The 27,517-nt window shown below is 31.5% G+C and overlaps 2 protein-coding genes across 20 annotated transcripts; one reads left to right on the forward strand and one right to left on the reverse strand.

The window, feature by feature from the left end:
- Positions 1-1,028: 1,028 nt before the first annotated feature.
- LOC107912556 (nuclear pore complex protein NUP62) lies at positions 1,029-7,336 on the reverse strand. Its single transcript, XM_016840788.2, has 12 exons — positions 7,184-7,336; positions 6,519-6,905; positions 6,012-6,431; positions 5,129-5,890; positions 4,815-4,911; positions 3,774-3,852; positions 3,182-3,304; positions 2,941-3,018; positions 2,007-2,110; positions 1,694-1,781; positions 1,516-1,614; positions 1,029-1,286 (listed from the first exon to the last, which is right to left on the reverse strand). The coding sequence occupies exons 1-12, from the start codon at positions 7,209-7,211 to the stop codon at positions 1,191-1,193; spliced, it is 2,361 nt and encodes a 786-aa protein (XP_016696277.1). The 5' UTR covers positions 7,212-7,336; the 3' UTR covers positions 1,029-1,190.
- A 15,424-nt stretch (positions 7,337-22,760) lies between these two features.
- LOC107912555 (E3 ubiquitin-protein ligase RNF4) lies at positions 22,761-25,756 on the forward strand. 19 transcript variants are annotated; one of them, XM_041106221.1, is made up of 6 exons: positions 22,761-22,930; positions 23,562-23,845; positions 23,962-24,016; positions 24,873-24,970; positions 25,180-25,431; positions 25,729-25,756. In XM_041106221.1, exons 2-5 carry the CDS (start codon positions 23,615-23,617, stop codon positions 25,402-25,404), a joined length of 609 nt encoding a protein of 202 aa, XP_040962155.1. In that variant the 5' UTR covers positions 22,761-22,930; positions 23,562-23,614; the 3' UTR covers positions 25,405-25,431; positions 25,729-25,756. The 19 variants fall into 19 exon arrangements, with proteins under 19 accessions (XP_040962155.1, XP_040962160.1, XP_040962151.1 ...); XM_041106226.1 differs by having other exon boundaries at positions 25,183-25,431; XM_041106217.1 differs by having other exon boundaries at positions 22,787-22,930; positions 24,852-24,970.
- Positions 25,757-27,517: the final 1,761 nt, after the last annotated feature.

A 27,517-nucleotide genomic window follows, 5' to 3' on the forward strand; every position in this document is an offset into this window, starting at 1 on the left:
AACGAAAACTTTTTAAAACTATGATATTTCGCTAAAAAAGTCATCTCAACCAATCAAAAAAATCATGTTATCACCCATTAAGATATAATTAAAAAATTATGTAAAAAATATAATTAAAAATTATTTTATATTAATATTAAATAAAAGTAATTATATTAATATTAAAAAAAATACGCCACCACGTCCCTCTCCCTCTTTCCATCTTGAAAACTATTATCAGGTTAGGCATAATACAAAAATGCTGTAAAAGTGATTTGAAGTGTATTAAAAGAGGGAAAAATAAGGAAGCATGAGTAGTGGATGGTGCAATTGTAAGGCAAAAATTGGCATAAGTTATGCAGCTCTTTCTAGTTGTGATCGATAGTAAGACAAGGTGGAAAAGAAGGAATAAGGATTAAGATGAATGTGCAGGTGACATGGGGGAGACACGGGCCGCCATCACTTAGGGTCGTGACCCGACCGTTTCCCCTTTAGAAGTGAAGTTTCTCGCACCATTAGGATTGTGCCGAGCAGAACAGGGTCAAAGACGTAACTAGGCAAGAACCGAGTCATGCAGCCAATACAATCGAGCAGCAGGGACGAGAATCGAGCAGAAGGGTCTGGAAGGGTAAATTCATAAATAATCCTTACAACGTTAATCAATATCTTTCCATAAATCACGCCACATTCCATTAGAATTATAACATGAAAAAACACCAATCAACACTTAATAATTGATACTTAATAGTTGAGTGATTAATTATATAATAACCCTAATAATTATATAAAAGAATTTCCCACTGGCGAAGCAAATTATAAGACCTTATCAGTACGTCATAGTAGCGATACTAAGAAATCGGTTGGATTTAGGTTTATGTACCCCATCTGAACATCTTCCATTAAAGCCATAGCAAGAAGTGAAATTATTCTTTTTCTCAATGGAATTAATTAATTAATAAAAAAAGTTTTGTTCGAATTTTATATATAGACCGTGAAGCAATCATGCTCAATAATTAGACTAACCAGGAAAAGGCGGTACAAGAGCGAAATACAGGCCTTGAAACCTCAATTTTTCTTAATGAAACAATCAGTTAGACCAAGTCTGAAAGTCAGGTCTTATACATAATCCATCTGATGCCAAAATAATTTGGAAAAATTAACCATACTCCCTCTGTAGTTACTAAACTCAACAACAGCAACTTCTGGAAGGGTCAGGACATCCAATATTTTGGAGCAGCAATTAATTCTCCATCTGCAGCATTACCCTGGGCTGCAAGCTTCCGAATACGACCAGAGAATTCCTCAGCCTGACATTAACACGAGTCAGTGCCTCCTCAAAACTATCTACAGATCTATTTTGGGTACTCTAACATGATGTTCGTTACTCGGGGGTATGATTTTTTTATTCAGGTAAACAGGGCATATTCCCAGTTTTCTACCAAAAAGTTCCTTCTCACAAATTACAAACCTAACAATTGCATCACACAACATATACAATTGAGGAGACCAAGGGATGCCAAAGTGAAGATTACTAACCTTCTCATCGATCCACATTAAAGAAGTTAGTTGATTATTCAAGATCTTGACCACCACATCTAGGGGAGTCATTCCGTCAAGTGCCTCGAGTTCCCCACCCTAAACATATTGCAGGGCAGTTGTCATTTCTGCTTTTGTTGTAAAATCACAAATTGATCATAAGACCAAGGACAATTACCTGACTAGAGTTTACTGTCTCAATAATCGACTTGATCTGTTCCGTCATATGCTCCAGTTCCCTCTCCACATTTTCTGCCTGCTCATACCTGGAAAGAAAATGAAAGAATAAACTCCTACACTTTGCAAATTACAATATATCAATGTACATAGAGATGAAGGCCACAGTTTGATTGCACTCCAGATTTGACAAAGATAAGGTTCTTCAAATGTTCATATGTAAAAGCAAAGCTGACTAGAGCACAACTAGACCAAGCTTGGAATAAGAATGCAGAGTGGACTTCAGTAAAAACTTCAAACAAGCATGTTCTCACATTGCATCTCTTGTTGACGCAGCTTCATCATCAAGAAGCAATCCACGCTCATCTTTATAAATTCGTTCTGCTTCTTCTTCCATACTTTGCAAAGCCTTATCAACCTAATATTCAAGCACATTTTCAAATAGTTAAGACTATATCGCATCACATTTAAGTTCATAGGTTTGATGAAAAATCCACTAATCTTCTTAAGGTTTATTTATTAAATGAATTTTAAATGAAAAGACAACTTTACCCTTAATTAATTATTCTATTTGTTTTTGTTATTTTTAATCTTTATATTCCATCATTTTCAATTAAAAACAATAAAAATCTAATTGGTTATAAAATATTTTAATTATTATTAAATTATAAATTGCATTATATTCCAATATATCATATGTTAAATATAATATATATTTTCAATAAATATATGTAAATTTATTTTAAGTTACAAATACAGTCACAATTACAAAGAAAGTATCTAAATAACTATCATTAGAATTAATCATTATAAAGCAGAACTGAAAGAGACCTCACTAATGAAAAGTTTTAAGCATATTGGACAATACACACAAAGAGATACACGGAATAGTTGGTCAATTCAGAGATGCTACAGTCACATGCAAGGTTAAGCATAAACAAGCTTCAGCGGGTTTTAAAAACTAGCTGGCTTATTGTTGAAAACCTAAAAGTAGCATAAGGAAGCAACAATCTAGATGGCAAAGTCATTAATAGTAAAGACAAATGAATCCTCTTAGAACTAGGACAGCATTGCTAACCAAAGCAAGCAAACATTTTCCTCCAGAGTTTAAGTAATACAAATCTCGGTAGTTATATATAGAGATTCCTCCAACAAAACAACATTAATAGCGGTCAAATGTCATCTAAACTAAAGTCTGTTAAGTTTAAAAGTTAGCAAAATGTATACCAGCAAAAACCACTGAAATACCTCTTGTTGGTGAGTCTCAATTAACTCCAGTTGTCGCTCCAAGCTAGCTTGGGTCTCAACCACTTTTGCCACTTCAATCTGAATTGGTGTTTAGAATTAATAGAGAAATATATGTAGACAACTTGCAAAAATTCAGTAAATAAGAGAATAAAAACCTTATTAGATGTCAATATAAATTCTTTGTCAACAAGGCATATAAATAAACTAATAGGAAAGTTGCCTCACAGTAAAAATATAATACCTCAAGCCTAAGAAGAACATCACGATTCTGCAAGATTCGCCTATCCCACTCAGCAATTGCACTAGCCTGCTTTCGAAATTTTCCAGTGCGTTCTTGCAGTTCAGCATTCCATTCCTTGATGATCTGTAGGCCCCAAAAGGAAGAAGCTTATTAGCTCAATGACAACCATAAATTAGAATGCAGGGGCTGAAGAGATGAAACATGCATCTTGGATCCACTAAAAAGATACTGTTACTATTCTTCCTGCTAAGTGAAGTTTGAGAAACACTCAAGAAAGGAGACTGAATGGTTTGAAAGAGGCAGATCAATCAGACTTGTTTGCTTTGAACATGCTTGAGATATGTATCCCTCACATCCACTGTTCCACCTGTTGACTTCTTTATTCTTCCAGATACCCTATTAATATTGCCTTTTTCTCTTAGATTTATTTTGGAATGACCTAAAATCTTATTGGATGTTGCTATGGAAAGATAACCTGCCCTTTCTACTAGCATGATTACAATAATTGCTCATAGCATACGAAATACTGGGGAAGCATTAAGAAGACACATGAAAAAAGAAGTTTACATCAAAAAAACTAAAACGAAGTTACCTCCTCCACTGTCTTTCCGGTTATCTCCGAAGGTAATTTTGGGGTGGTAGATACTGCAGCAGTAGCACTTGAACTTGTCCTATAAGAAAAATAACCAAAAGTGGAAACATTATAAAGAAGTTAAACCAAAAACTATTTCATACATTCAATAAGAAATTTAACAACATTTTTATTGAAGACTTCTTAAAGAATATAGAAGAAATAATAACATTTTTAGTAAAGAAATACAGAGACGATAATAACATGCACAAGGGTGCTACCCTGTAAACAGTAAAGAGGTACAAAGGAATAGTTCCTATAGTCTAAAACATCAAAAGGCTCTAAAAATGTTTCAAGCACTTGAACTCGTCCTATAAGAAAAACAAACAAAAGTGGAGACATTATACAGAAGTTATGCCAAAAACTATTTTATACATTCAATAAGAAATTTCACAACATTTTTATTGAAGACTGCTTAAAGAATTTAGAAGAAACAATACCATTTTTAGTAAAGAAATACAGAGACGATACTAACAAGCACAAGGATGCTACCCTGTAAACAGTAAAGAGGTACAAAGGAATAGTTCCTATAGTCTAAAACATCAAAAGGCTCTAAAAATGTTTCAAGCACTAGAACCTCCAAAAATCAGACCAGTTTTATTTAGCACCCTGCAATCTTGTACACATCACAATCGTCTCTCACAAGTTCCACCAATCGCAAGTTCAGGTGTCCAATATGACAGGGTTCCAGACCTATCTATACTCCTGACTTAGGCACCCCAAATTCATTTCCAATGCCCTAATCTTGTTTCCATTAAACAGTTTGACACAAAAAAAATTAAAACAAGAAGTAATGCCAAGGAAATATTAGAGAAGCCAGGAAAGTGAGAAATGATGGGTTTAATCTCCCTTCCGGTATTTTTCTATATAAAGTTTCAAAGACAAAAATAATACTTGTTATAAAAGAATTAGAATATAATATTGACAGAAAAGCAGATAAAGTTAAACAAATACGGCAAAGGGATAAAACATAAAGCCACCAAAAATAAAACCTAAACGTACCCACTACTTGAAGCTACAACAAGTGCCGATGATGTTTGGGCAGAAGTACTAATGGAAGTTGAAGTTGTTGAAGCAGAAGAACCAGAAGCAGTGAGACCTGCAGGATCAGAATTCACAATTGCATGAAGACTTCAATATATTATCACCATTACTTAATCTAGGCACTTTAGAATTCTATGAAGTGACTGATTACAGGATGAAAGCAATTTGGAGTAAGAACTTCATAATTATTAGAACTTAATGTAATATATATAAACACAAAATAAGCATTAAACAAACAAACCCAGAATATTGTAGTATATAATAAAACTCACTGAATACAGGAGCAGTGGCAATGGCTTGTGCTTGTGAGGACGAAGCAGGAGTGGATGGTTTTGTTGATAAAGAAAAGCCAGAGAAAGAACCAGAACTCCCAGATGTAGCGGCTACATTTGTCACACCAAATCCAGTCAAAGAACTCACAGCAGCTGATGTAGCAGCTGAACTAGCAGGTGCAGCTGATGAAGCTGTAGCAGAAGAAGACGAAGAACTTAAGTTAAAGGCCGGGAATGCTGGAGTTGAAGCAGTGGTAGTACTAGCTGCAGGGGTAGAAGCAGTTGTGGTAGTAACAGTCGAAAACAATGGCGCTGATGATGTTCCAAAAGACAAGGAAGTGGGTTTTGACACAGCAGAGCCAGACAATGTGGGTGCAGGTGTTGATGATGAAGCTGCATTGCCAAATCCATATGCAGGTTGAGAAGCTGAAGGCGAGGCAAATGAGAAGCTTGAAGAGCTTGATGAAGCAGCAGCTGCTAAAGAAGGTGCTGTAGTATAGGTGGATGTTGGTGTTGAACTAGCAGTGCTCTTCAAAAATGGTGAACTACCCCCAAAAGAGAATCCCGTAGAAGAAGCTGTGCTCGATGATGATAAGCTTGGAAAAGATGGAGTAGTAGCTGTAGCAGTAGAAGGTGAACATAAAGAACCAAAAGAGCTCATAGCAGCAGTAGTGGTAGTAGTGGTAGCCGGTGCTTGTGAAGATGAAAATAGAGGGGAACCACTACTGGCTCCAAATGGGGATGAAGATGTCCCAAATGTCCCTGATAATTAAAAATTAAGAAAAAAAAAAGAGGGGAAAAATGAAAATCTTGGTTAGCTTTACCAGATTAGAGAACAAAAGCAGATGAGACAACAACTAAGCAGGTTTTGACAGGGCAGAACCAGGGACTGTGGGTGCTGATGATGATGACGAAGATGAAGCTGCATTGCCATAACCAAAGGTAGGTTGAGAGGCTGAAGAAGGGAGGGAAAAAGAGAAGCCTGAAGAACTTGATGAAGAAGAAGCAGCTGTTAAGGAAGGTGCTGTAGTAAAGGTTGCTGTTGTAGTCGAACTTTCAGTGCTCTTTCCAAAAGATGAACCACCCAGGAAGGAGAACCCTGTAGAAGATGAGAAAGGTGAAGTGGTGGTAGAATTTGAAGCTGAGCTCGAAGATATGAAGCTTGAAAAAGATGGGGCTGGGGCTGCTGCTGAAGATGAAGACGAAGAACCAAAAGAGCTTGAAGTAGCCGGTGCAGGTGAAGATGAAAATAAAGTTGAACCACTGCTGGCACCGAACGGGGAAGATGATGCCCCGACCTTTTCTGAGAAACAAAAATTGAAAAAAGGAAATGTTAGTATAAAGAGATTGAAGCAGATACAATAAAGAAGTAGATTTGACAATGCTACACCAGAGAATACGGATGCCGGAGATGATGATGAAGCTGGATTGCCAAATCCAAAGGAAGAAGATGGAGCAAAAGAGAAGCCTGAAGTGCTAGAAGAAGTAGAAGCTGCTGCAGTAGAGGCTGCTGTTGTATTCGAACTAGCGCTACTTGAAGAAAATGGCGAACCAACTGAGAAAGAGAACCCAGCAGCACCGAAAGGCGATGTAGTGGCTGAATTTGAAGCTGAACTTGACGAAAACAAGCCTGAAAACGATGGAGTTGTAACAGTAGTAGCAGTAGAAGCTGATGAAGACGAAGATGCAAAACTAAAAGGGCCAGTAGCAGATGAAGATGAAAATGGAGAAGAACCACTGCTGGCTCCAAATAGGGATGAGGATGTCCCAAACCCTCCTGAGAAATATAAATTTAACCCAAAAACAATATGTAACAATTTGTTAGTTTAATCAGATCAAAAAACAAGAGAATCAGTTACAATAGCGAAAATAATGAAGATACAAACATCACAGTCACACCAAAAGATGGAAAAGAAAATGATATTATTCTTTGCTAAGCAATGTTGACTGTTATAGTGTTAAGTAAAATACTAAATGAATTCCAAAATGTCCAGACAGATCTCATTGATATAAACTAAAAAAGAAATTAAAAAGTAAGAAATTAAAGAAACAAACCCGAAGGATTGAAGGGATTATCGGCCATCTTCGTTTCCCGGACTCAGCACTTTGGGCTGCAAAAACCAGCGGACACGGCGGTGGGTGAGAACTGAGAGGAGAAGAGAAAACTGATTTGCAGGGACGAGAGAGAAGACTATTCAAATAAATGAACCGGTTAAACCCTATATTTCTATGCGTAAACTACTCAGTTGGTCACCCAACTTTACGGTGCTTTCATTTTGGTCACTTAAAAAGGAAATTTTTACAATTTTATCATCCAACTTTTAGGGTACTTTTATTTTAGTCTCTAAGTGTAAAATCTCTAACAATAATTGACTATACATTACACACTCTATCATGTTTACACTTTTATTTTTTATTACCCATCTTCTAAGTCCCTTCCATTTTGGTCTCACAAAAAATACTTTTTTTAAGTATTGATCAAGGTAAAAAAGTTTTAGACATCAAAAAAATTGTCAAATTGTAATTGTTTACCAGTATTGAGTATGTCTCATAATTTAGTCAAATTTGAGAGATAATATTCTAGTTAAACTTTGTTTATTTGTTTTCAAGTTTTGAAGTTTAGTTTTTATCTCTATCTTTTATATTATTTGCTCTTCTGCTATTATAGTAAAATTATATTTGCTCGTGGTTTTTTATAGTGTTTAGGGAGATTTTTTTCCACGTTAAATATCAAAATTAATAAAATAAATTGTTGAAAATTGTTTAGTCCTTACCGGCGTCAATCGGTTTGTTAATATAATATTAAATTTTATTTATTTTATTTATTTTATCTCCTTCTGAATTTTAAAATTTTATTTTATGTTTTCAAATTAAAATCAACTCAAATAAATAATTTTTAATAATTGTATATGAAACCTTTTTTTTATTATATAATCTTGAATCTTCCATACTAACTTAAAAGCAAAGGGAAAAATTATTGTAATTAATTTAATTAATTAATTTTATTTTTCATGCCAAACAAGACCTCTAATATTTTTCATTACTTCTTTACTCAAACGAAAAATAAGCACTTAATTTAGTTAATTGTAAATATTTTTCTTTACTTTTGGCTTAGCATGTAAGATTTAAATTATTATAATAAAAAGAAAATTAAGTTTCTTAGACAATTATTAAATACAAACTATATGAGTTGATTTCATTAACAATATGGAAACATAAAACAATATTTTAAATTTTATAAGGAGATTGGATTAATTAATTTTATTGATTTCAATATTATACTAACAAATTAATTGACTTATCGAGGAATAAAAAATTTTCTAACAATATATTTAATTGATTTTGATGTTTTAAATTTTAAAATGTCTAGATTAATAAAAAAAATTATCAATTTTTTGGTAATGGGATGAGCAAATACAGTTTAACAAATTTTTAATGCATCATTATAGTTTCTACTATTTTTTTCATTTTAATCCTTAAATTTTTTTACTTGGATAAAGACTTAAAAAATTTTAGAGACCAAAATGAAAACGACTTAAAAATTAGCTGATCAAAATAAAAATATAAACATGATATGGACATGATCTTAGGAGTTAATGTTTGAGTGAATAAAATGAAATTACCCTATAACTTTAGTAATGAAGTTGTAAGAATTTTTTGAAATAAAGTTTGATGACTAACTGGATAGTTTGCGTCATTTATATTTACATGGATAGTTTTAGGAAGGAGAGAATAATATATATTAGGTTTAAATATGCCAATGCTCCCTATATTGTTCTGAAATTCAAAATTCAATGACCCTATTTTTTTTAACTTAAAAATCTGGGTCCTTCCATTAATTTTGCTGTTAAAGAAGTTGACGTGGTTGTTATAAAAAAGGTCAAATAATTTGTTAGCCTTTAAAATTTACAAATTTTTTTGTTACTTTGGTAGTTATTTTTAAAAGTACCTAAACATTTACTAAAAAGTGTTTTTAAAAATAAAAATTGTTTTATATTTTAATAAAAATTAAAAATTAAAAGAATATTTAAAATTAAAAATAAAATTATTTTTTAAATAATTTAAAATTTAGAAAATATAAAAATTTCAAAAAAAATTCATAAATTATGTTATTTACCACATAAATGGTAGTAATCTCTCTCCAAAGTTTAAGTTACTTGTTCGGTTAATATTAAATCAATTTTAAATAAAATTTTTGTTTTAAATTAGATTAATTATATATCAAAAATGTAAAATTAATTATAAAAGATCATGCGAAGGTTCAAAATGGGGGTTCACCTTTCAACAATCTATAAAATATACTAAATTTTATCACACCCATAATGTGGATGGGTGAAAATATTTTATGTTAAAAAATATATCATTTTAACAAATTATTATTGATTAAGTGATAAGAGATTTTCATATAAATTTGTTGGCATTGTGTTTGATTCCTAATAATGTTTTTTAATTATTCTATTTGAATATTATATAAAAAGTATGAAAAGACAAAAAATATTATTATAACAATATCAATTACCCTTTAAAATAAGGATATTTTGGTAATTTTATAATTGAGTTTGTGTCAAGTTAACTTGTGACATTAATTTAGTCAACCAAATTATATATACTAGTATTCTTATCACATGCGTATGCGTGTGGACATGATGTATTTGGAATACACGAGTGCATAACAATTATGAAAGGGCATTTTTGTAATATATATAATATTAAAATGAAGAAAATTAAATTAAATTATTTATTATGGTGTTATCATCAATTTTGAGTTGATTTCCGGTTAACTTGTGACACTAACTCATCAAATACATTATTAATATATATACATTTGACGGATGTAAAAAAGCGTGGATAATAAAATTAAAATGTATAAAAATGTTGTGATAAAGTTTTAGTTGAGTTGAATTTCATCACGTGCGTATTTTTATTGTTTTTTTAATCAAAAGATATTCTACAATAAAATGTTTTATTTTTAATATAATTTAATTTTTGCATTTGCATGTAGGGAAGTGTTGATACAATAAATTAATAAGGAGAAGAAAATGATACTGACTGGAGGGTCAATTTACCTATGAGGCTAAGGGAGAATGAGAATAGAGAGAGAAGAAAGTAGAAGGTTGGATGCTTAGGGTTTTTTTGAGAGGAAGAATGATCGATCCCATGTTCCTCATGCTTCAATATATATATAGGGGAGGGTTCTTATCGGGTAATGTTATGTCACTGGCAATACAAATGGTAGGTTTGTCTAGGTGGTCGGCTAGGTGGTAGATTCGTTGCATGTTAGTTATCGTCATGCATAGCATTATGTGGTCATACTCTGACATTCTCCTTACTGAGGTTGTCCAAGGTTGTTATGCCTTAGTGGTCCCTCGGTGGTCACTGTGGAAGGTACGTAGCAAGTGGCTAAAAGCAAGTTGTTTATAACGGATTGTTGGAAAAAATTCGGTTCGAAAATAGTTTTCTTACACAACGTAAAATTAAAAATTTTAAAAATCGAGTCGGTTTTGTAATATTTATAGCAATAATTTTTTTTCCAAAACCGTACCTATTTTTTGGACTAGACGAATCCTAAATATTATTTGCTTTCAATCGAACAACCTTCTCCGTTATTTTTGTACCAAGAACTGCTTTGAGTGTAGGCTCGAACAAATTCAAATCAAATACAGAATCATAAATAATTTTCTTACTTTCAGTAGAAAAGTAAATCTCACTCTTATAGAAACCGATAGAATTGTTATTATTGAAAAATACAACTTATTCTTAAAAATAAATGCTCACTATTTTTTGGCAAAATAACAAAATCTCAAAAGTTGTTTATAACTTATTCTTTTGTTAGTCCTACTGGTACCATCTATTTGTAGGGAGAGAGTGAAACCCTAGTTAAATTAGTTTAATGCATTTAATGCTTATTTAATAGAAAGACAATGCCCTAATTGAATTAGGATAGAGATGGACTAATAGGGTGTTCTCTCTCATATGTGTTATGATGACGATTTAGGTCACTTCTGTATTGAGTCTAATTATATGTACTTCTTGGACTTTTAACCCAGTATTTTATAATTTAATCCAACCCAATACATGTTTTTTTATATTTATCAAAATAGACATTATTTATTAAATTAATTTTTCCAATTAAATAATTTTCTCAACCCGATTCTATTTCCGTTAAAATCAGGACAATTTTTCCGTAAAAAAATCTATGAGAAAATATATTTAATTTCTACATTCAACGGATCCATAATGACCAATTAATTGAATTCTATTTTCGAACTTCAATTAATTAAATAATAATTTAAAAAACTTAAACTAATTCTCAGATATTTCCATATTTAGTAAGAAACTATAGGGGTGTTCATTCGGTTAACCGACCGGTTAACTAACCCGAAATAACATTAACCGAATTAACCGACCTTTCAAAATTTTTAACCGTTAACCGAACCGAAATTTTTTCGGTTAATTCGGTTGGTTAACCGAATTAACCGAAAATTATATTTTTTTTTTTGGTTAAAAATTAACCGAATTACCCGAATTAACTGAATTACCTGAATTACCCGAATTAACCAAATTGAATCATACATAATTAAATTATTTTTAGACTTTTATACTTTAGTTTTAGTTTTAGTTTTAGAATTTTATTTTTATTTATTAAATTATTTGTAATTTTTATGATTGGGTTAGATTGGGTAATTGGGTTGGGTTGAATACTTGGGTTTGGATTGGGTTTAGGTGAATAGCGGGCCTATTTATATATTATAATTTTATTTATTAATTTTTTGGTTAAACCGAAAAAATTCGGTTAACCGACCGGTTTGGAAACCGAATTAACTTTTAACCTAAAAATTAAAAAATAATTAACAGACCCTCGACCGAAAAAATTCGGTTAACCGACCGATTAACCGAATTCGGTTGGTTAACCGAATTTTTTCGGTTTTACCCGAATTTTGCACATCCCTAAGAAACTACATTCATTTTCGAATGTAACTCAGTTCTCTAATTTTGTCATTTCTACTCATTTCTGTTCATTTGATTTTTTATGTAATTCATTTCTAGTTTTAACAAGCTAGCGAAGGAACCAATTGGATATATGTTATAACAACCCAATTTTCAGTGGCATCGAAAATATCATTTTCGGAATATTGTTTTCGTAAACTGAGTCCATAAATATTAAGTGGTGATATTTATGAAGTTAATGTGTAAATGATATAACAACTCGATTTTCAGTGTGCCAAAAATGATGATCTCGGAACCCTGTTCTCCGATGGTCGAATCCGTAAATATTATTAAATAATGTTTACAAGTTTATTATAATGTTTAACTGGATTTTGACCAAATATATTAGTAATTGGATAGTTAGTTAAAGTACAAGTGGTTCGACCCTAAAGTTAGTAGTTTTGGAAAATAATGTATCGGGACCTCGTTTCTACAAACTGAACCCGTAAGTATTTTTATTAAATATTTACAGAGTTTCTATATAGGTGATTTAAATTTTAGTTTGAAAATTTTAGTGATTGGATGGTTAATTAAGGTATAAGGACTAAATAGTAAAATCTGTAAAAATTGATTTCTATTGGTTTTATTTGATAATAGGGTTAAATAATATTTAGATAAGGCCTAAAATGAAAATTAGACGATCTTATTTTGATAACGAGTTGAGAGATTATTTAAAATAATATTAAAAATTTTATTTTTATAATAATTAAATATTTAATAAGTTAAGAAACATAAAGATGAATATTTTTCACTTCTTCTGTTCTCCATATCTGAACCTTAGAGGAGGAAAGAAGCTTGAGTTTCAAAATTTTCATTTCTTTGCATGGTAAGTAAAATTAAGCTAATTTTTCATAAATTTTATATTTTTGATATCGTGGTAGTTTAACTTAGTTAATCTGTGTGTTGATTTTCAAAACTGTTAAATTTTGAGATGTCATTGTTGAATATTAAAAATTTTAGTGTTAAATTGATAAATTTGGTGTTTAGAGATGACTAGAGACTAATTTATAATGTAAAATCTGTTAGTTATGAGTACAGGGACTAAAGTGTAATTATTTCAAAATTAGTATTAAATTTATATAATTATAGATAATAAAGAGTTATAATAGAATGAAATAAAGTAATTGAAATTGATAAATTTTAATGAATTATTATAGATTGGAGGCTAATCGAGAAAAAAGAGAAATTGCGGATTAATTTATATGTATGTGAAATTTTAATGATTTATGGCATCAAAAAGGACTAAATCAGAAAATATGAGATTTGTGATAAATACGAATAGATACACAATATCGAATGGATGTAAAATTTGTTATACAAATGGATGATAAATACATGGTGATGTTATATGGTTTAAAGATGTATATGAATTGCTATTTGGAATATGTAAATGTATGTATGAACTTAGTAAACAATTGAGATAAGAATGTCATGTTATTAAGATTCCAGAAAAGGACGTGGGTTTTTTATCAAAGGTTAATTCGATGTCTTAAGATCCGACATATATTGTGGAATCTATGAAGCTAGTGTTAGTAGCATCGAACTAAACTGGTGTTAGCAATCCTGATCAGAAACTAGTGTTAGTAGCCCAAATACGTCAGCTTGTATAAACAAATGGGTGTTGCAACCAAGGATTAATTCGATGGCTTGAGATCCAATATTTGTTGTGGATCCTCTGAAGCTAGTGATAGTAGTGTCAGACCAAGCTAGTGTTAGCAACTATGATCCAAAGCTAGTGTTAACAGCCTGATAATGTCAGTATATGTGATCAAACTAGTTTTGTATATCTGTATAATAGCCCGATTTTCAGTGGCATCAGAAATAGTGGTTTGAGACCACCAAATCCGACGAGTAAGCTCGTGAATTTTATTATGAGTCAAATATGATTTTAGAAAGATTTTTGAATTAGTGATTCGTGTTTTAGAAGAATTTACTAGGTTAAGTGATTTTGAAAACGAGGTATCGAGACCTCAATTTCATAAACCAAGTCGTAAATATTTTTTTCAATATTTACAGAGTGCTATTAAGGTAGTATTAAAGTTTCATTAGAAAATTTTAACGTTTCGATAGTTAATTAATTGAAAATGACTAAATTGAAAAAGGTGCAAAACTTGCTAATTAAAGAAATAGTGATTAAATAGCTTAAGTGGTGAATAATAGAGGACTAAAAAGGCAATTAGACACACTTAAAAAGGCTAAGGCGGCATAAATAGAAAAGAACAAAGAAATTAGGTGATTAAGGGGCAAAATGGGAAATAAAATAAAATTTAATGAGATAAAAATGAGATTTAAAAGAAATCTAGACAATTATTCATGAATTTTCAGCCAAACACGCCATAGGAGAGTCCCCTTAAGCTGGTTTTTCACATTTTGCTACAAGTGAGTTCAATTCTTGTCTTTTTCTTAAATTTTTTGTGTTTTTAAACCTTTTACAATTAGTTCCAACTATCTAATTCATTAGTTTTTGATTTTATTGGTAATTTTGAAAGTTACCATGGATGAATACTAGATATTTTTGATGAAATAACGTGGGTTTAGAGTTTTAATTTTGTTATATGATGATTTTATTAAGTGATTTTAATAGATATTGATTTTAGGACCAAATTGTGAAAAGATTAAATTTTAGGGTTTGGTATTAAATTTTGTTGATCAAGGGTTGTATTATAGCTTAGAACATTTAGATAAATTGTTAATTGAGAAAAATTAGTTCATTTGATGGACTAATTAGTAATGGACTAAATTATAAAAATTGTAAAAATTAGGGTAATTGTGTAATTTTAAAAATTAAGGGGTATTAATTGTGAAGTGAATTGAAGCTGAAATATGTGCTAATGAATGGATAATTTTATATTTTAGAACAAGAGCCCATAGACAATCGTGAAAAAGGAAAATTAGTAGAATAGTCCCTAAACTACTACAAATTTTACAATTTAACCTAGGTAAGTTCGTATGGGTAAACTTTAATATTTATTTATTAAATTGATGAATGGTATTATGTATTTAGTCATAGTTATTATTGAAAATAAAATTATTGTTAAATTATGAAATTGAATTGATTGTTCAAAACGAGTGGAACACGGGATTGAGTACAATCGTTCTGTGACAAATGATGAATTGACGGCAAATTACCCAAGTAAACCGAGGTTCAACATCTGTTGCGAACATTTGTATTTACTTTCCGTTTAGCTCTCACAAGCTTCTATTAACTCATATGAGTTTCCATTCAACCCTAATGGGTTTCCGTTCAGCTCTTTTGAGCTTATTTTTAACCCTTATGGGTTTTCGTTCTTTTTAACCCTTATGGGTTTTCGTTCAGCTCCTACGAGCTTCTGTTCAACCTTTACGGGTTTCTATTTAGCACTTATGTGCTTCTGTTTAACTTTTGGGCTTATAAAAATGATGTACTCATATTCGTAAGTCGTTCTCCGATTCGGTAAGATTTGGTAAGTGATATAAGAAATTGGTTTGGAAGACTTATTGTTGTTATTGGTATTGATATGAAATAAGTGTATTCATCGATTGAAATTGTGATTGACAGAGAAATTACTTTGAAGGAATTTATTTAATTTGATTTGTTGTGTTAGGTTCGGTAAGGTTTATGTTTTAAGCCATCGAACTTACTAAGCTTCATTAAGCTTGAAGCTTACTTGTTTTATTTAATGTCATTGTAGATTAACATGAGGTCGGGAGATCGAATCAACATAACAAGCCACACTATCCAATTTAATTCATTAGCTTTTGTAACGTATACTTTGGTTTATATGGCATGTATAGGGTTAGATTGGTTTGTGTAAATGTTAAGAATTACATTTTGTTATGTTCCCAACCAACTTATATATGTGTGGTTTAATCATGTTTGATATATGTGTTTGGAGTAGTTAGGTGATGGATGGGTTATAAGTATATAGATGAATTGACTAATGTAATGAATTAGAATGTTAAGATATATGTGATAATATGACAGTATTAGAACTAGGAATTGGTTGTTTTGGGGGCATTATTATGGCCTATGTGTATGAAATTTGAGATGTTTAGGTTGAAATCAAGAATGGGTGAGAAAAGTGGCATTGAAATGGCCTATTTCCGTCCACATGGGTAGAGGCATGGATGTGTTCTCACACACGGCCTAGCATATGGACATGTGGTCTAGCCATGTGTCCCTTGCATCTATAAAATTTAGAAACAGAATGCCCAGGTTTTTGCACATGGCCTAGCATACAGGCATGTGACTTGGTCGTGTGACCTCTACACCCTACGTACGGCCTAGCGCACGGGCGTGTGGCTTGGCCGTATGACCCAAGTCAGAGAGTTACACGAGCATGGATACGGGCTGGGACATGGCCGTGTGCCTCATATCGAATGCCCACATGGCTTAAGATACGGGTGTGTCTCTTAGCCGTGTGAGTCACACAGGCGTGTGACCCCTGCTCCTAAGAAATTTTTTGAAAATTTGGGAAAAATTCTCTGAGCTTTCGGTTTAGTCCCAATTCATTTCCAATGCGTATTTAGGGCCTCGAGGGCTCATACAAGGGACAATATGTGTGATTTATGATTGATTTTTTATATGTATATTAAATGTTATGAAATGATCATATTTGACCTGAAAAGTCTGATAATGCTTCGTAACCCTGTTCCGGTGACGGATAAGAGTTAAGGGTGTTACAATTTGAGCTTAAATTGCGTCAAACCTCCGAGAGGGAAATAGGAAGTGAATACGACGATTTAATGCAAAATGAAACGATTGAGATATGTGATCATATTATATATTAATATGTTGCAAAGTGAATATGAATTGTATGTAACATGGATCAGAATTTAATATAATTGCTATGAATTGAATATGAATGTGATGACATATCTCATGCTATATGAAGTGTTGGATATGTGTAACACCCCAATACTCGACCCGATTACTGAGTCAAAGCATCAGGATGTCACATTCGTTGCTGAAGCAACTACTGAAAATTTCAGATCAATTTATCTTATTATTTAATTAATGTAGATCATTAACTAATTTTAGTAATAATTGAATTTACGATAAAACTAATTATAAGTTAAAAAAGCTCATTAAAACATCCACAATTGATTAAAGGCCAAATTGTAAAGTCTATAAAAAAATTTGAACTATCATCATGACGTTGGGGGTTTCCACTTCGAGACATGGCGAACTTGTTATCGTAACGTCGTCTCCATTTCCTACAAGTTCCACACTTTATTTTTATTTATTTATTTATTTTATATCATTACCTGAACCGTATTCAGATGTTATAGCCACCACTTCATTTTACATATCACCCACTTACATCTATTTCTAATCTTAAGTCCTCATAAAAATATGATATTCAATTAAATATAACAAAGTTTATAAAATTAACACAAATATTAAAATTTTACAAATAAGACCATTAGAGGACTTGCACTTGCAAAATTAGTTTACCCACTTTATATATATTTCACATTTATTTCTAAATTGTGCCAATCAATTTAATTCTTCATAAAATTTTAACAAAGAATTCACATCAATTAACAATTATTCACTTATTATGTTATCAATTCGTTTAAACATACTCATATGTATCAATCATTCCATCACCTATAACCATTTCAAAACATTTCAAATTCATCTACTATATATATTCATATATTTTTCCTCCTCCTCCTCTCTACTCCACATCCTTTATGTATATATTTGTTAGAATCTTTGGCTTTTAGTATATAACATGCTTATATGTAACATTATCTATAATTCCACTATTTACTTATGTGTTCATATCAAAGTTGTCCACTTGAGTCAGAGTCACTAAATTATTTATATCTTGAGCTATAGAATTATAAATTAAGATCCGCTTGATGCTTTTGAAACTAGACTCAAATATATTTTTACTATAAAAATTTCAGAATTTATAATTTAGCTAATAAGTACAATAAAATCTTCAAATTTATCCTTGTTCTGCTGTTTGACAGCTTCGACATTTCTTTATTAAAAATTAATTATCTCTTAGTACGAGGTTTGGATGATGTTTTTGTTTGTTTCTCTTGAAGATAGACTCATTAAGAATTTAAAGATATAAATTTACACCTCTAATTATTTTTTTTACAATTTTCGATGATTTTCCAAAGTCAGAACAAGGGAACCCAAAATCAATCTGACATTGTCTCACAAAAAATTATATATCTCAAAATATGAAATTCTTTTGCTTGCACCGTAGACCTATCCATGGGCCGGGCGGCCCGGCCTGGCCCGGCCCAACGGCCCGCCCAAAATATGGGAGGGTTCGGGTAAAAATATAGGCTCGAAATATGGCCTTGGGAAAAAAAATGAGGCCCGTTTAAAAAACGGGCCGAGCCTCGGGCACCACTTTTTTGGCCCGGCTCAGCCCGGCCCAAATATAATAAATATATATTTTTTATTTTTATTTTTTAATTTTAAAATACTTTTAAAATAATTTTTTTATTTTTTATTTTTAAAATAATTTTTTAATGTTTATTTTAAAAATGGGCCGAGCCGGGCCGGGCTCGGGCTTATGATATTTTTCCTGGGCTGGGCCTGGGCAAAATTTCAGGCCCATATTTCGGGCTGGGCCGGGCCCGGGCCTAGAAGGTAGGCCGAAAAAATTTTCTGAGCCTGACCCGGCCCGGCCCATGGACAGGTCTATTACACCGTTTCTTCTATGTAAAACTAGACTCAATAGGATTTAATTTCATACTTTAATTAACCTCTAATTCAACTTCTACAATTTTTGGTGAATTTTCAAAGTCAGACTACTACTGCTGTCCAAAATTGTTTTAGTGCAAAATGTTGATAACCAAGTTTATAACACCCTCCTTTCCTTTCTCTACAATATTTCTCATCACTTCCTCTTATTTCCCTTCACTAACATATCAATAACATTAAAACTTTATATAAGAAAACTCTACTTTAACATCATTTTCATGCTTTTTCAATAATATCAAACTTAAAAATATATTGAAATCTTGATGTTCTTACCTTGTCCTATTAATTTCAATCTTTAACTTGATTTTCTCTCTCCTCCAACTTCCATTTTATTGAATCCAAGGTGATTTTCTTGTTTTCCATAGTCTCCTTATCACTTTTCTCTCTTGGTGATTATGAAAATTTCTTGAAATTCTTGGTGAAAATGGTGGATTTTTGGTGGAAGGACCAAATTGTAAAAACAACAAAGTTTTCTTCTTCTCTCCCCCTCACTCATGTTGGAAAGATGGAAGGATCCTCTCTCTCTCTCTTTTTTTTTCATCTTCCTCTGTTTTTATACTAGCTATTTATAATAAAATATTAGTAAAATATCTCATTAAATATTAATAAAGTAATATTTATCTAATTAAATAATTATAAAATGTCTTCAAAATATCCCCAATATCATCATTGCCTTCTAGAGTTCTCTCTCTTTCTAAATGACCATTTTTCCCTTCATGATCTTTTAAAATTCCATCATTGAATCATCACATAATTTAGTAAAATTACGATTTAGTCCCTCACAATTCTTTATCTATTCAATTTGGTCTCTGCATGCCAATTCCATATCATAGTAAATTGGATTATTTTCACTTTTGGTCATTCAACTTTCTTATTTTTACACTTTGATCCCTTCAATTTTAAATATTTACACTTGAGCCAAAAACTTTTCACATATTTATGATTTAGTCCTTACTTTAAATCAATATACTAAAACCTACTTCTTAATTATTGTTATTATTAGTATTTTAATACTCCTCAATATTCTCTTTTATCATCTTTATATCATTTTCTCATTTTATCGAGAAATCAATTATACATCATGTCATGCTTCTTGATTTAACTCTCTTTTGATATCTTGCAACTTTCATTTTCTTTGATCTTATACCTTATTTCACTAAAATTTTATCTCATATTATTTACGACCAAGGGGGTTTTGAGGATGTTACAATGTATATGTGACATGTTTTATAAGTGCTTGATGTATAATCAAATTAACCTATTGATTGTTTTATTGAAATGTAAATGAAAGATGAGGATGCCAAAGGATGACATAATCATGCTAATGTGTTTTTAATTGATTCGTTGTTATATTATCAATGTAAGTTGTGTAATTTTCATATGAATTTATTAAGCATATTTTTATAACCAGTGAGTTAATATTTGTTTTCATTTTGCTTTGCATGCAAAAAATAATTGAGGATAATATACAAAGGGTATTAATGTAATTCATGAATAATGTTATTAAATTATTCTATTCGAATAAATACAAATGTATATAGACGAAAATACTCTATTTAGGGCACCTGAGCCAACACAGATGCCCTCTCAATTAAGTTGAGTGGGGTTCGCGAGTGGCAGGTCATGAATGATCAGACAAAAGGGCACCATGAAATGTGTGGCACGAAGGGCCACCCAAGAGGACTTGAATAGGCTTTTGCCAAGTCATTCTTCATTCTACCACGTGTCATTGCTGAGATAGGGGTATAACGGGAAGCTAACCTACTATAAGTAGGACAAAAATAATAATAAAGGGTGTTGAAAAAGGATTTTATATAGTTGGCAAGCAAATTGTAAAACATATTTTTTTAGTATTATGTTATGATTTTATATTATTTACCAAAAAAAAAAGCTTTTTTCAAACATTCGTTCAACATGAACTCAAACTATGTGATTTTATCTCTAACACTTAATATTGTATCAGAAAATAAAAACTCTATTAATAGAGTCTAATTATAATATTTCCTACTACCTTGCAAGGGTATTTATCATCAATTACTTATATTTTTAAAATATAATTATGTTGAAAATCATTGCATAAACATACAACTTCTATTTTTTATTGTAAAAATGATTAAAAGGTGGAGTAAAAGACAGATAAAAGATAACCATTGAAAATAAGTATAGATGGAATGCAATATCAATGGGTCATTGTTGGACATAATTAGGCGACAAACACAAATAGAAAGTATTATTGAAAGTAATTTATTTTTTCATGCCACTTAAATGTCGTATTGGAAATCAATTGCAAACATAAAAATATATGTCAAGTAGGGAAAAGTTTATAAGCTGAAAATTTTCGAAATTACTTTAAAATATTGCTAGTAATGCATGTGTTTGATTGTATGTATTTACTAAAATATAATATATATTTATTAAAAAAATATTATAATATAAATGTATAATTTGTAAAATATTTATAGTTTGTATTATAATTCATATAAATTAAGAACAAAAAATAAATGTTTAAGGGTAAAAAAAAAACCATGATAAAAACAAAAACAAAAAAGCAACCAAGTTATTAAAAAATTCACCCTATTGAGTCATTAATGATAAAAAAATCAATTAAACTTTTTCGTTAATTAAAATTGTTAGTTGATTGATTTAACCGTTAAATGTGCTGACATGGTTACATTGATTATTCGTGTCAAATAATTGTTACATACTTGCAAAAAAAAAGTGATTACATTGGTTAAATACATTTTTAGTAATATTTATATTAAAATATATTTGAAGTTGATAAATATAATAATCAACATGAAACAAAAAAAAAATTAAAAATTAAAAATTTCACATATAAGATGTAACATTCACAAATAACATCATCTAATCATAATCAAGCACAATGTAAGAAGGATAATAGATATAACAATTTTTAGCAATTATACACATTGATATGGTAATATTTATTTCTTCATCTATCTATATTTTTATTTTTTGTGAATTATTCATTTATCTGTTTAACACATTAGTATTATATATTATATCACTATTTCTTTTACCTCTGTTGTATTGAAAGAGGTTTAAATTTTTTAAAAATTAATTTTGAGTCATAAATAATGTTAAACAGATAGCTTTTGAAGTTAAACGTGTTTTTGAACAAAAAGCAAAAACAATAGCAAGTTTTTTTAACTTTTATTTTTAGAAAAGTAGTTTTAGATCTAGATGATATTTTTAACCCTAATCTATAATCTAATATGTTTTAGGTAATATTTATATTAGATATATAATTATTTTATTATTGAAATTTATTTCAAATATATAATATCATGTATTTAAATTTATAATGGTTATATTTTAATATTATTTCAAATATAAATTATATATTCAAATTAAATTTTATAAATAATTAATATTAATTATTTACAAATATTTAAAAATTATATTATACATATTAAAATATTAATAATAAGTTATAATAAAATATTTTTATATTATTACTAAAATATCATAATATTAATAAATTTTAAAATTGTTTACAACATCATACCTAAAATGAAAATATATTTTTCCGAAAACATTTTTCAAAATCAACCAACAACTCAATCAACTATTTCTTTTGAACAAAACTCAATCAAACTACTATATATAAAAGAAAGATATACTTATACGGTGTGAAATTAAAGTGGTTTTATATTTTTTCATAATTTATTGATATAATTATACATACTATACATGTAAACTTTTGAATCTATCGGATATCTCTATAATAAAATAAATAAAATATTTTAATTTACATTAAATTTGATATGTATAATATATATTAATTGAACCTAAAATATGAGACTTGAATTATTAAAATATTAGTGGTATAAAAAATTACAATTTTAATATTACAGCGTGTAACCGAATTATTCCCAAATAAAAACAAAACTTTCAGTCAAAAAGGATAGCCAAGCGAACGCGGTTAGCAAAAGACTTGTGAGAGCGAGCTCTGCATATGTAAGCGAATACGTACCGGGGTCCAGGAATATAAAGAGATATTGCCACGTGGAGTCTCACACCGACCGCGCAGCTTCTTTCCAATTGGGAAAATTTTCCCTTGTTTAAAAACCCTAGAGGCAATAAATCACCTCGATTCTCCCTTTTGCTTAAATTGATCCAAAAGATTTTTCCAATTCCTTATTGGTAGAATTTTTTATTTCTCGATTCGATTTCGTCTGTGTTTCTTGGTATGGTATGGTATTTGATTTCATATACTCTCACTTATCAATCTGGTATTTTTTTCCGATTCGATGTGTTGGTGTAGTGGTTCAAGTTTGAATTTTTAATTAAGTTTACGTTCTTTTTATAACAATGATTTTATGTTTTTACTGGAAAACTTAATATACAAACGTGAACTGGAATATGATGATCAATTTGTTGCTAGGTGGACTCTTTGTTAGAAAGATTTTATTTTTTATGTTAAAAGTATTATTTTAATTACTCGTCCCATATCAAAAAATTTCAAAGAATGGATTCTGGATTTTTTTTTTTGTTTTCAAGTTCTAAATCACGAGGTTTGTTTGCTTTGGAGGTGTTGCTTTTCAGATTGAACTCTAGTGCGTAAATGTAATTAGCAAGTATATTAGACTATAAGTTGTCAGTTTAATTGTTTTTCTTAAGCACTGAAATCAAGTAATTGTTTGCTTTTAGTGAAAACATGAAAAGTATTTATCGTAAATTTACTGATGTGACTTTAGCCTCTTTTAGGTTTATTGAGACTGCAGTCCTTGGATGGTACATTGAGAAATCATAAGCAGAGCATGAGCACTCTTGAGATTAGGGGGCCTTCTCTTAGGGGATATCGAAGGAGAAAGGCAGTGCTTGATCTGAATGTTCCACCCAGTGAAATCAGGGAGCAGGAGGGTACATCTCAACAGGCTGGGTATGAGGATCAAACGAATCAATCCGTACAGACTGGTCCACCTGCAACCATTGATGTTGAGGCTATTGATGATGATGTAATTGAATCTTCTGCTAGAGCTTTTGCAGAGGTATGCTTCTCTTGTTTTGTTATGTTGTGTTTTCACCTTAAATTTACATGAAATCTGTTTTTATGGATAATTGGCATCATGCTGATTGTTATTAATTTACCTGGATTATATATCAGGCTCAGAACAATTCTAGGAGGAGCCGTGGAAGGACTGTGGTTGATGTTGATTCAGGTAGTTAACTTATGAGGAATTGGGTTTTAGAATTTCTGTTTACATCAGTATTATGTGCATTGTCATACTCGTGTTGCATGGCAGAAACCTTTTTGATTTACTACCTTTGTAAATTCATGCCATCAACATCTGAATGTTAAGGTTGATGTCCTGTGGGTTTCAATTCCTGTCTTGATTTAGGTGCTTCATTGTTCTTGTTGGTTTAGGGTCCTAGAGAAAAGTTAGTTCACCCCCATAATTTTCGGACATAAGCAATTGCAATTCCTTTTTCATGTTTGAAATAAGACAAGTTAGAGACACATCAGTCACACTCCACTTAGCCTAACATGGCATAGTCGAAGTGAAAATGCAGGTGATATATTATGTCCCTTGCAATTGACTAAAAGAAGCTGATGAATAAAAACACTTCTTTATCTAACTCAGAGAATTGTAGTAAAATGGAAATAAAAGAGGAGATACTATTAGTAATTTTACTTTGCTTTTTGCTGTCTGTATTTTATCAGTTTCCTGCTTTTGCTGTATATAAAGAATTAGTGAGCATTGGGCAACCAACTCTTATAGGGTCTGTGATTAATAAAATAAAAGAGATTTTGTTAATTAATATACAATTCTCTGGTTTTTAATCAAGCTGTTTACCCTTATTCGGTGTTTGTGGCCTGTGAGTGGGATTTACTGAGGTAGACATTATTGCTTTTCAGTTTTGTAGCTAATCCAATCTTATGTTTTATTTGTGTGATTCCATAGGTCAACCAATTCATAGACTTTTGATTCTTTATCCACTTAATTTATTTTTTGAAGTTAAGACCTTATATTACTGTGTTTCTAATTGTTGTAGCTCACATTTCTGCCCTTCCAGGCTGGTCAGCTAGGTCAAGTAATAACAATCAGAATAGGCACAGAAGACTTCCTCCGAGCTCAAGCATTATCAATTTGGAAATCTCGCCACAGTCAATTGTAAGAACTCTATCTCTCAGTGCTTTGTTCAAAATATATAAAGTATTTTGGAGGAAAACTGTACATATTTGGCTGGTCATCATATCCAATACATTGTGACTGGAGTCTGGACATCTCTTTATTTTTTTACATGCTCTTGGGTTCATAAGGGTGCATCACTCGATTTCATTAAATTTCTTAATGTTTACACTTGCTAACCATTATATTAGCAGGTTCAGGAAATCACAAAGCCACAGCCACCTCCAAAGGAACCAACCTTCAATTGTCCAATTTGCATGGGTCCATTAACAGAGGAGATGTCAACAAGATGTGGGCATATTTTCTGCAAGGCATGCATTAAAGCTGCAATAGCTACACAGGCAAAATGCCCAACTTGCAGGAAAAGAGTCACTGTGAAGGAACTAATTAGGGTCTTCCTGCCATCGGCCAGTTGAATAAAAATTTCATGCTCAACTAGTAACGTACGTTTACTATTCTATTATCCTTTTTTAGGTTAAATTTTCATTAGCGAAAGAAAATAGAAACATAGGTTGTGAAATAGAATTATACATTGTGGAAGATGTGCATATCTGCCTCATGTGCTTGGATGCCCTTTTTTTTTTCATGGATGCGGGTTTTATTGAAATCGATGTCTGATATGCGACTCTGCTATTTTTCTTCTAAAGCATTTTGTTTGCGTTGATGTTTTTTCCCCATCTTGATGCTATTCTTTAGTCTTTAAGGAGTGTGTTCTAATGGTGATTGTTATTTTATTTCAGGGATAATACAAACTGCCCTTGCAAAGATCAAAAAACAAAAGTCAATTCATCTGGTGGTGTCAGTGGAGCTAGTTTTTGGAATTTCTGACATGTGCAGTTCTAAAACCATGTTTTAGTGGACAATCTTTTTGATTTACTTGTTCAGGCTGGCTGAGCTTCATTGTTACTAAAATTTGTTATTAAGATTTTGCTGACTAGTATTCTAAGAACATTCTTTAAGGTGATTATATATGATTAGAATATTTTCACTAAATGTGCTGGAAATGTCAATTGTTATATTTAACATAATAGTATTATTATAAATGGTTTACTAATTAATCTTAAAAGAGTGGTCCCGATTAAGTTCTAGTCCTACTGTGACCTTGTTCCAGCAACAGACGGGCTTGGGTTAAGCCGAATTGTCTTTGTTGACTTTATTATTAACGATCAAGAAAGGGTAGTGGATCACCCTTTTCCTCTTTCCTTCTCTTTTCGTTTTTCTTCGGAAAAGTAGGACTCTCTCGTTATAATTAGGTGGTTTAGTGGTTTTAAGGGTGGCTTTAGTGGTGGTAATGTTGGACGATTTCTCTGCCTCCCTCTTGCAGAGAGGCTTGATGAAGCTCGTTTTGTGGCTTTTCTCTCTTCTCCTGCGACAGGGTGGTGGTTGCCGTGGAAGGTTTGGTCATTGCATGGCTTTAGAACTACTGCAAGGCACCGTGGGCTTTTGCTTCAGTGCTACCTTGGATTTCCTGTTTTTCCTCTGCTCATTGTCCCTGACCTATTGTCACAAAACGTGAGCCTGTGAGAGAAAGGGGTCGGCGCCTATTTATTGAGTTTGGCTCCCCTTTGCTGTTGTTGATGTCGTTATGACGCAATGCTTTGTGTGTCCTTGTCATTGAGCGTGTCCTGTTCTGAGGTTTTTTTCGGTTGGTCTTTCTATTGAGGAGGAAGAAGAAGGTTTATGTATGGCTCCAGACAGTAAGAAGAGGAAGAGGCCAAACATTTTGGTGACAGGCAAAAAGCATTGGGGATTTGGTCAAGGAGAAAAACTTGCACAACGGCTCGGACGTCCAACTCCACTGCCACATCATCATCAACGAAGACCTCGTAACTCCACTGCTTCCATTACTCTCTAACCATAAATGTGTACGTGTGTGTATATATATATATATATATGTTCCTTGAAAAGTTGGTGCATAAGTAAATTGGACTGAGTCTCGAAGTTGTTTGTGTGGTGTGACTTTGATTCAGCGTCTCATTTACTATGTTCCATCACACGCCTTTTGTATTAATTAATGGGATCTGTTTGTTGCGTTTTCATTAATGTTTAGTTTCTAGTCTTTAAGCTTGTAATTTGTTGTATTGTTTATTAGCGATCTTTATTTTAGTTTCTAGTCTTCAATTAATGGCCTGGGTTTTGCTTGTTTTTAGACGATAATAATTTGAGTGTCCATTAAATAATTTCTTTAGCAGCAGCAGGCAAGCAAGCATTTGATTCTAATGTGTTGAATTGGGAAAGGTCTGTGATGGAAGAAGGGGGAAACATTGTAGATTATCCCAAGTGCTCCAAACCTACAACAATGTGTTATTTGATGGATTAAGAACCAATGTGTTGTCCTGCATGTGATTTGAGTTTCCAGTTCATTTACTTGACTGTTGTCTCAAAAACTCATGATCGAGGAGGCTATAGAAAGCTACCCAGAGCAGAGGACAATGTTATAGCTCTAAAGAGTGAAGATATCACTCGAAATATCACGACTATAGCAGATTGGATAGGGTTTGGCCCTAACGACATCTGCCCTCCCTATAT

The sequence above is a fragment of the Gossypium hirsutum genome, chromosome D11 (genome assembly GCF_007990345.1).
Source record: "Gossypium hirsutum isolate 1008001.06 chromosome D11, Gossypium_hirsutum_v2.1, whole genome shotgun sequence".
NCBI classification, from domain to species: domain Eukaryota; kingdom Viridiplantae; phylum Streptophyta; class Magnoliopsida; order Malvales; family Malvaceae; genus Gossypium; species Gossypium hirsutum.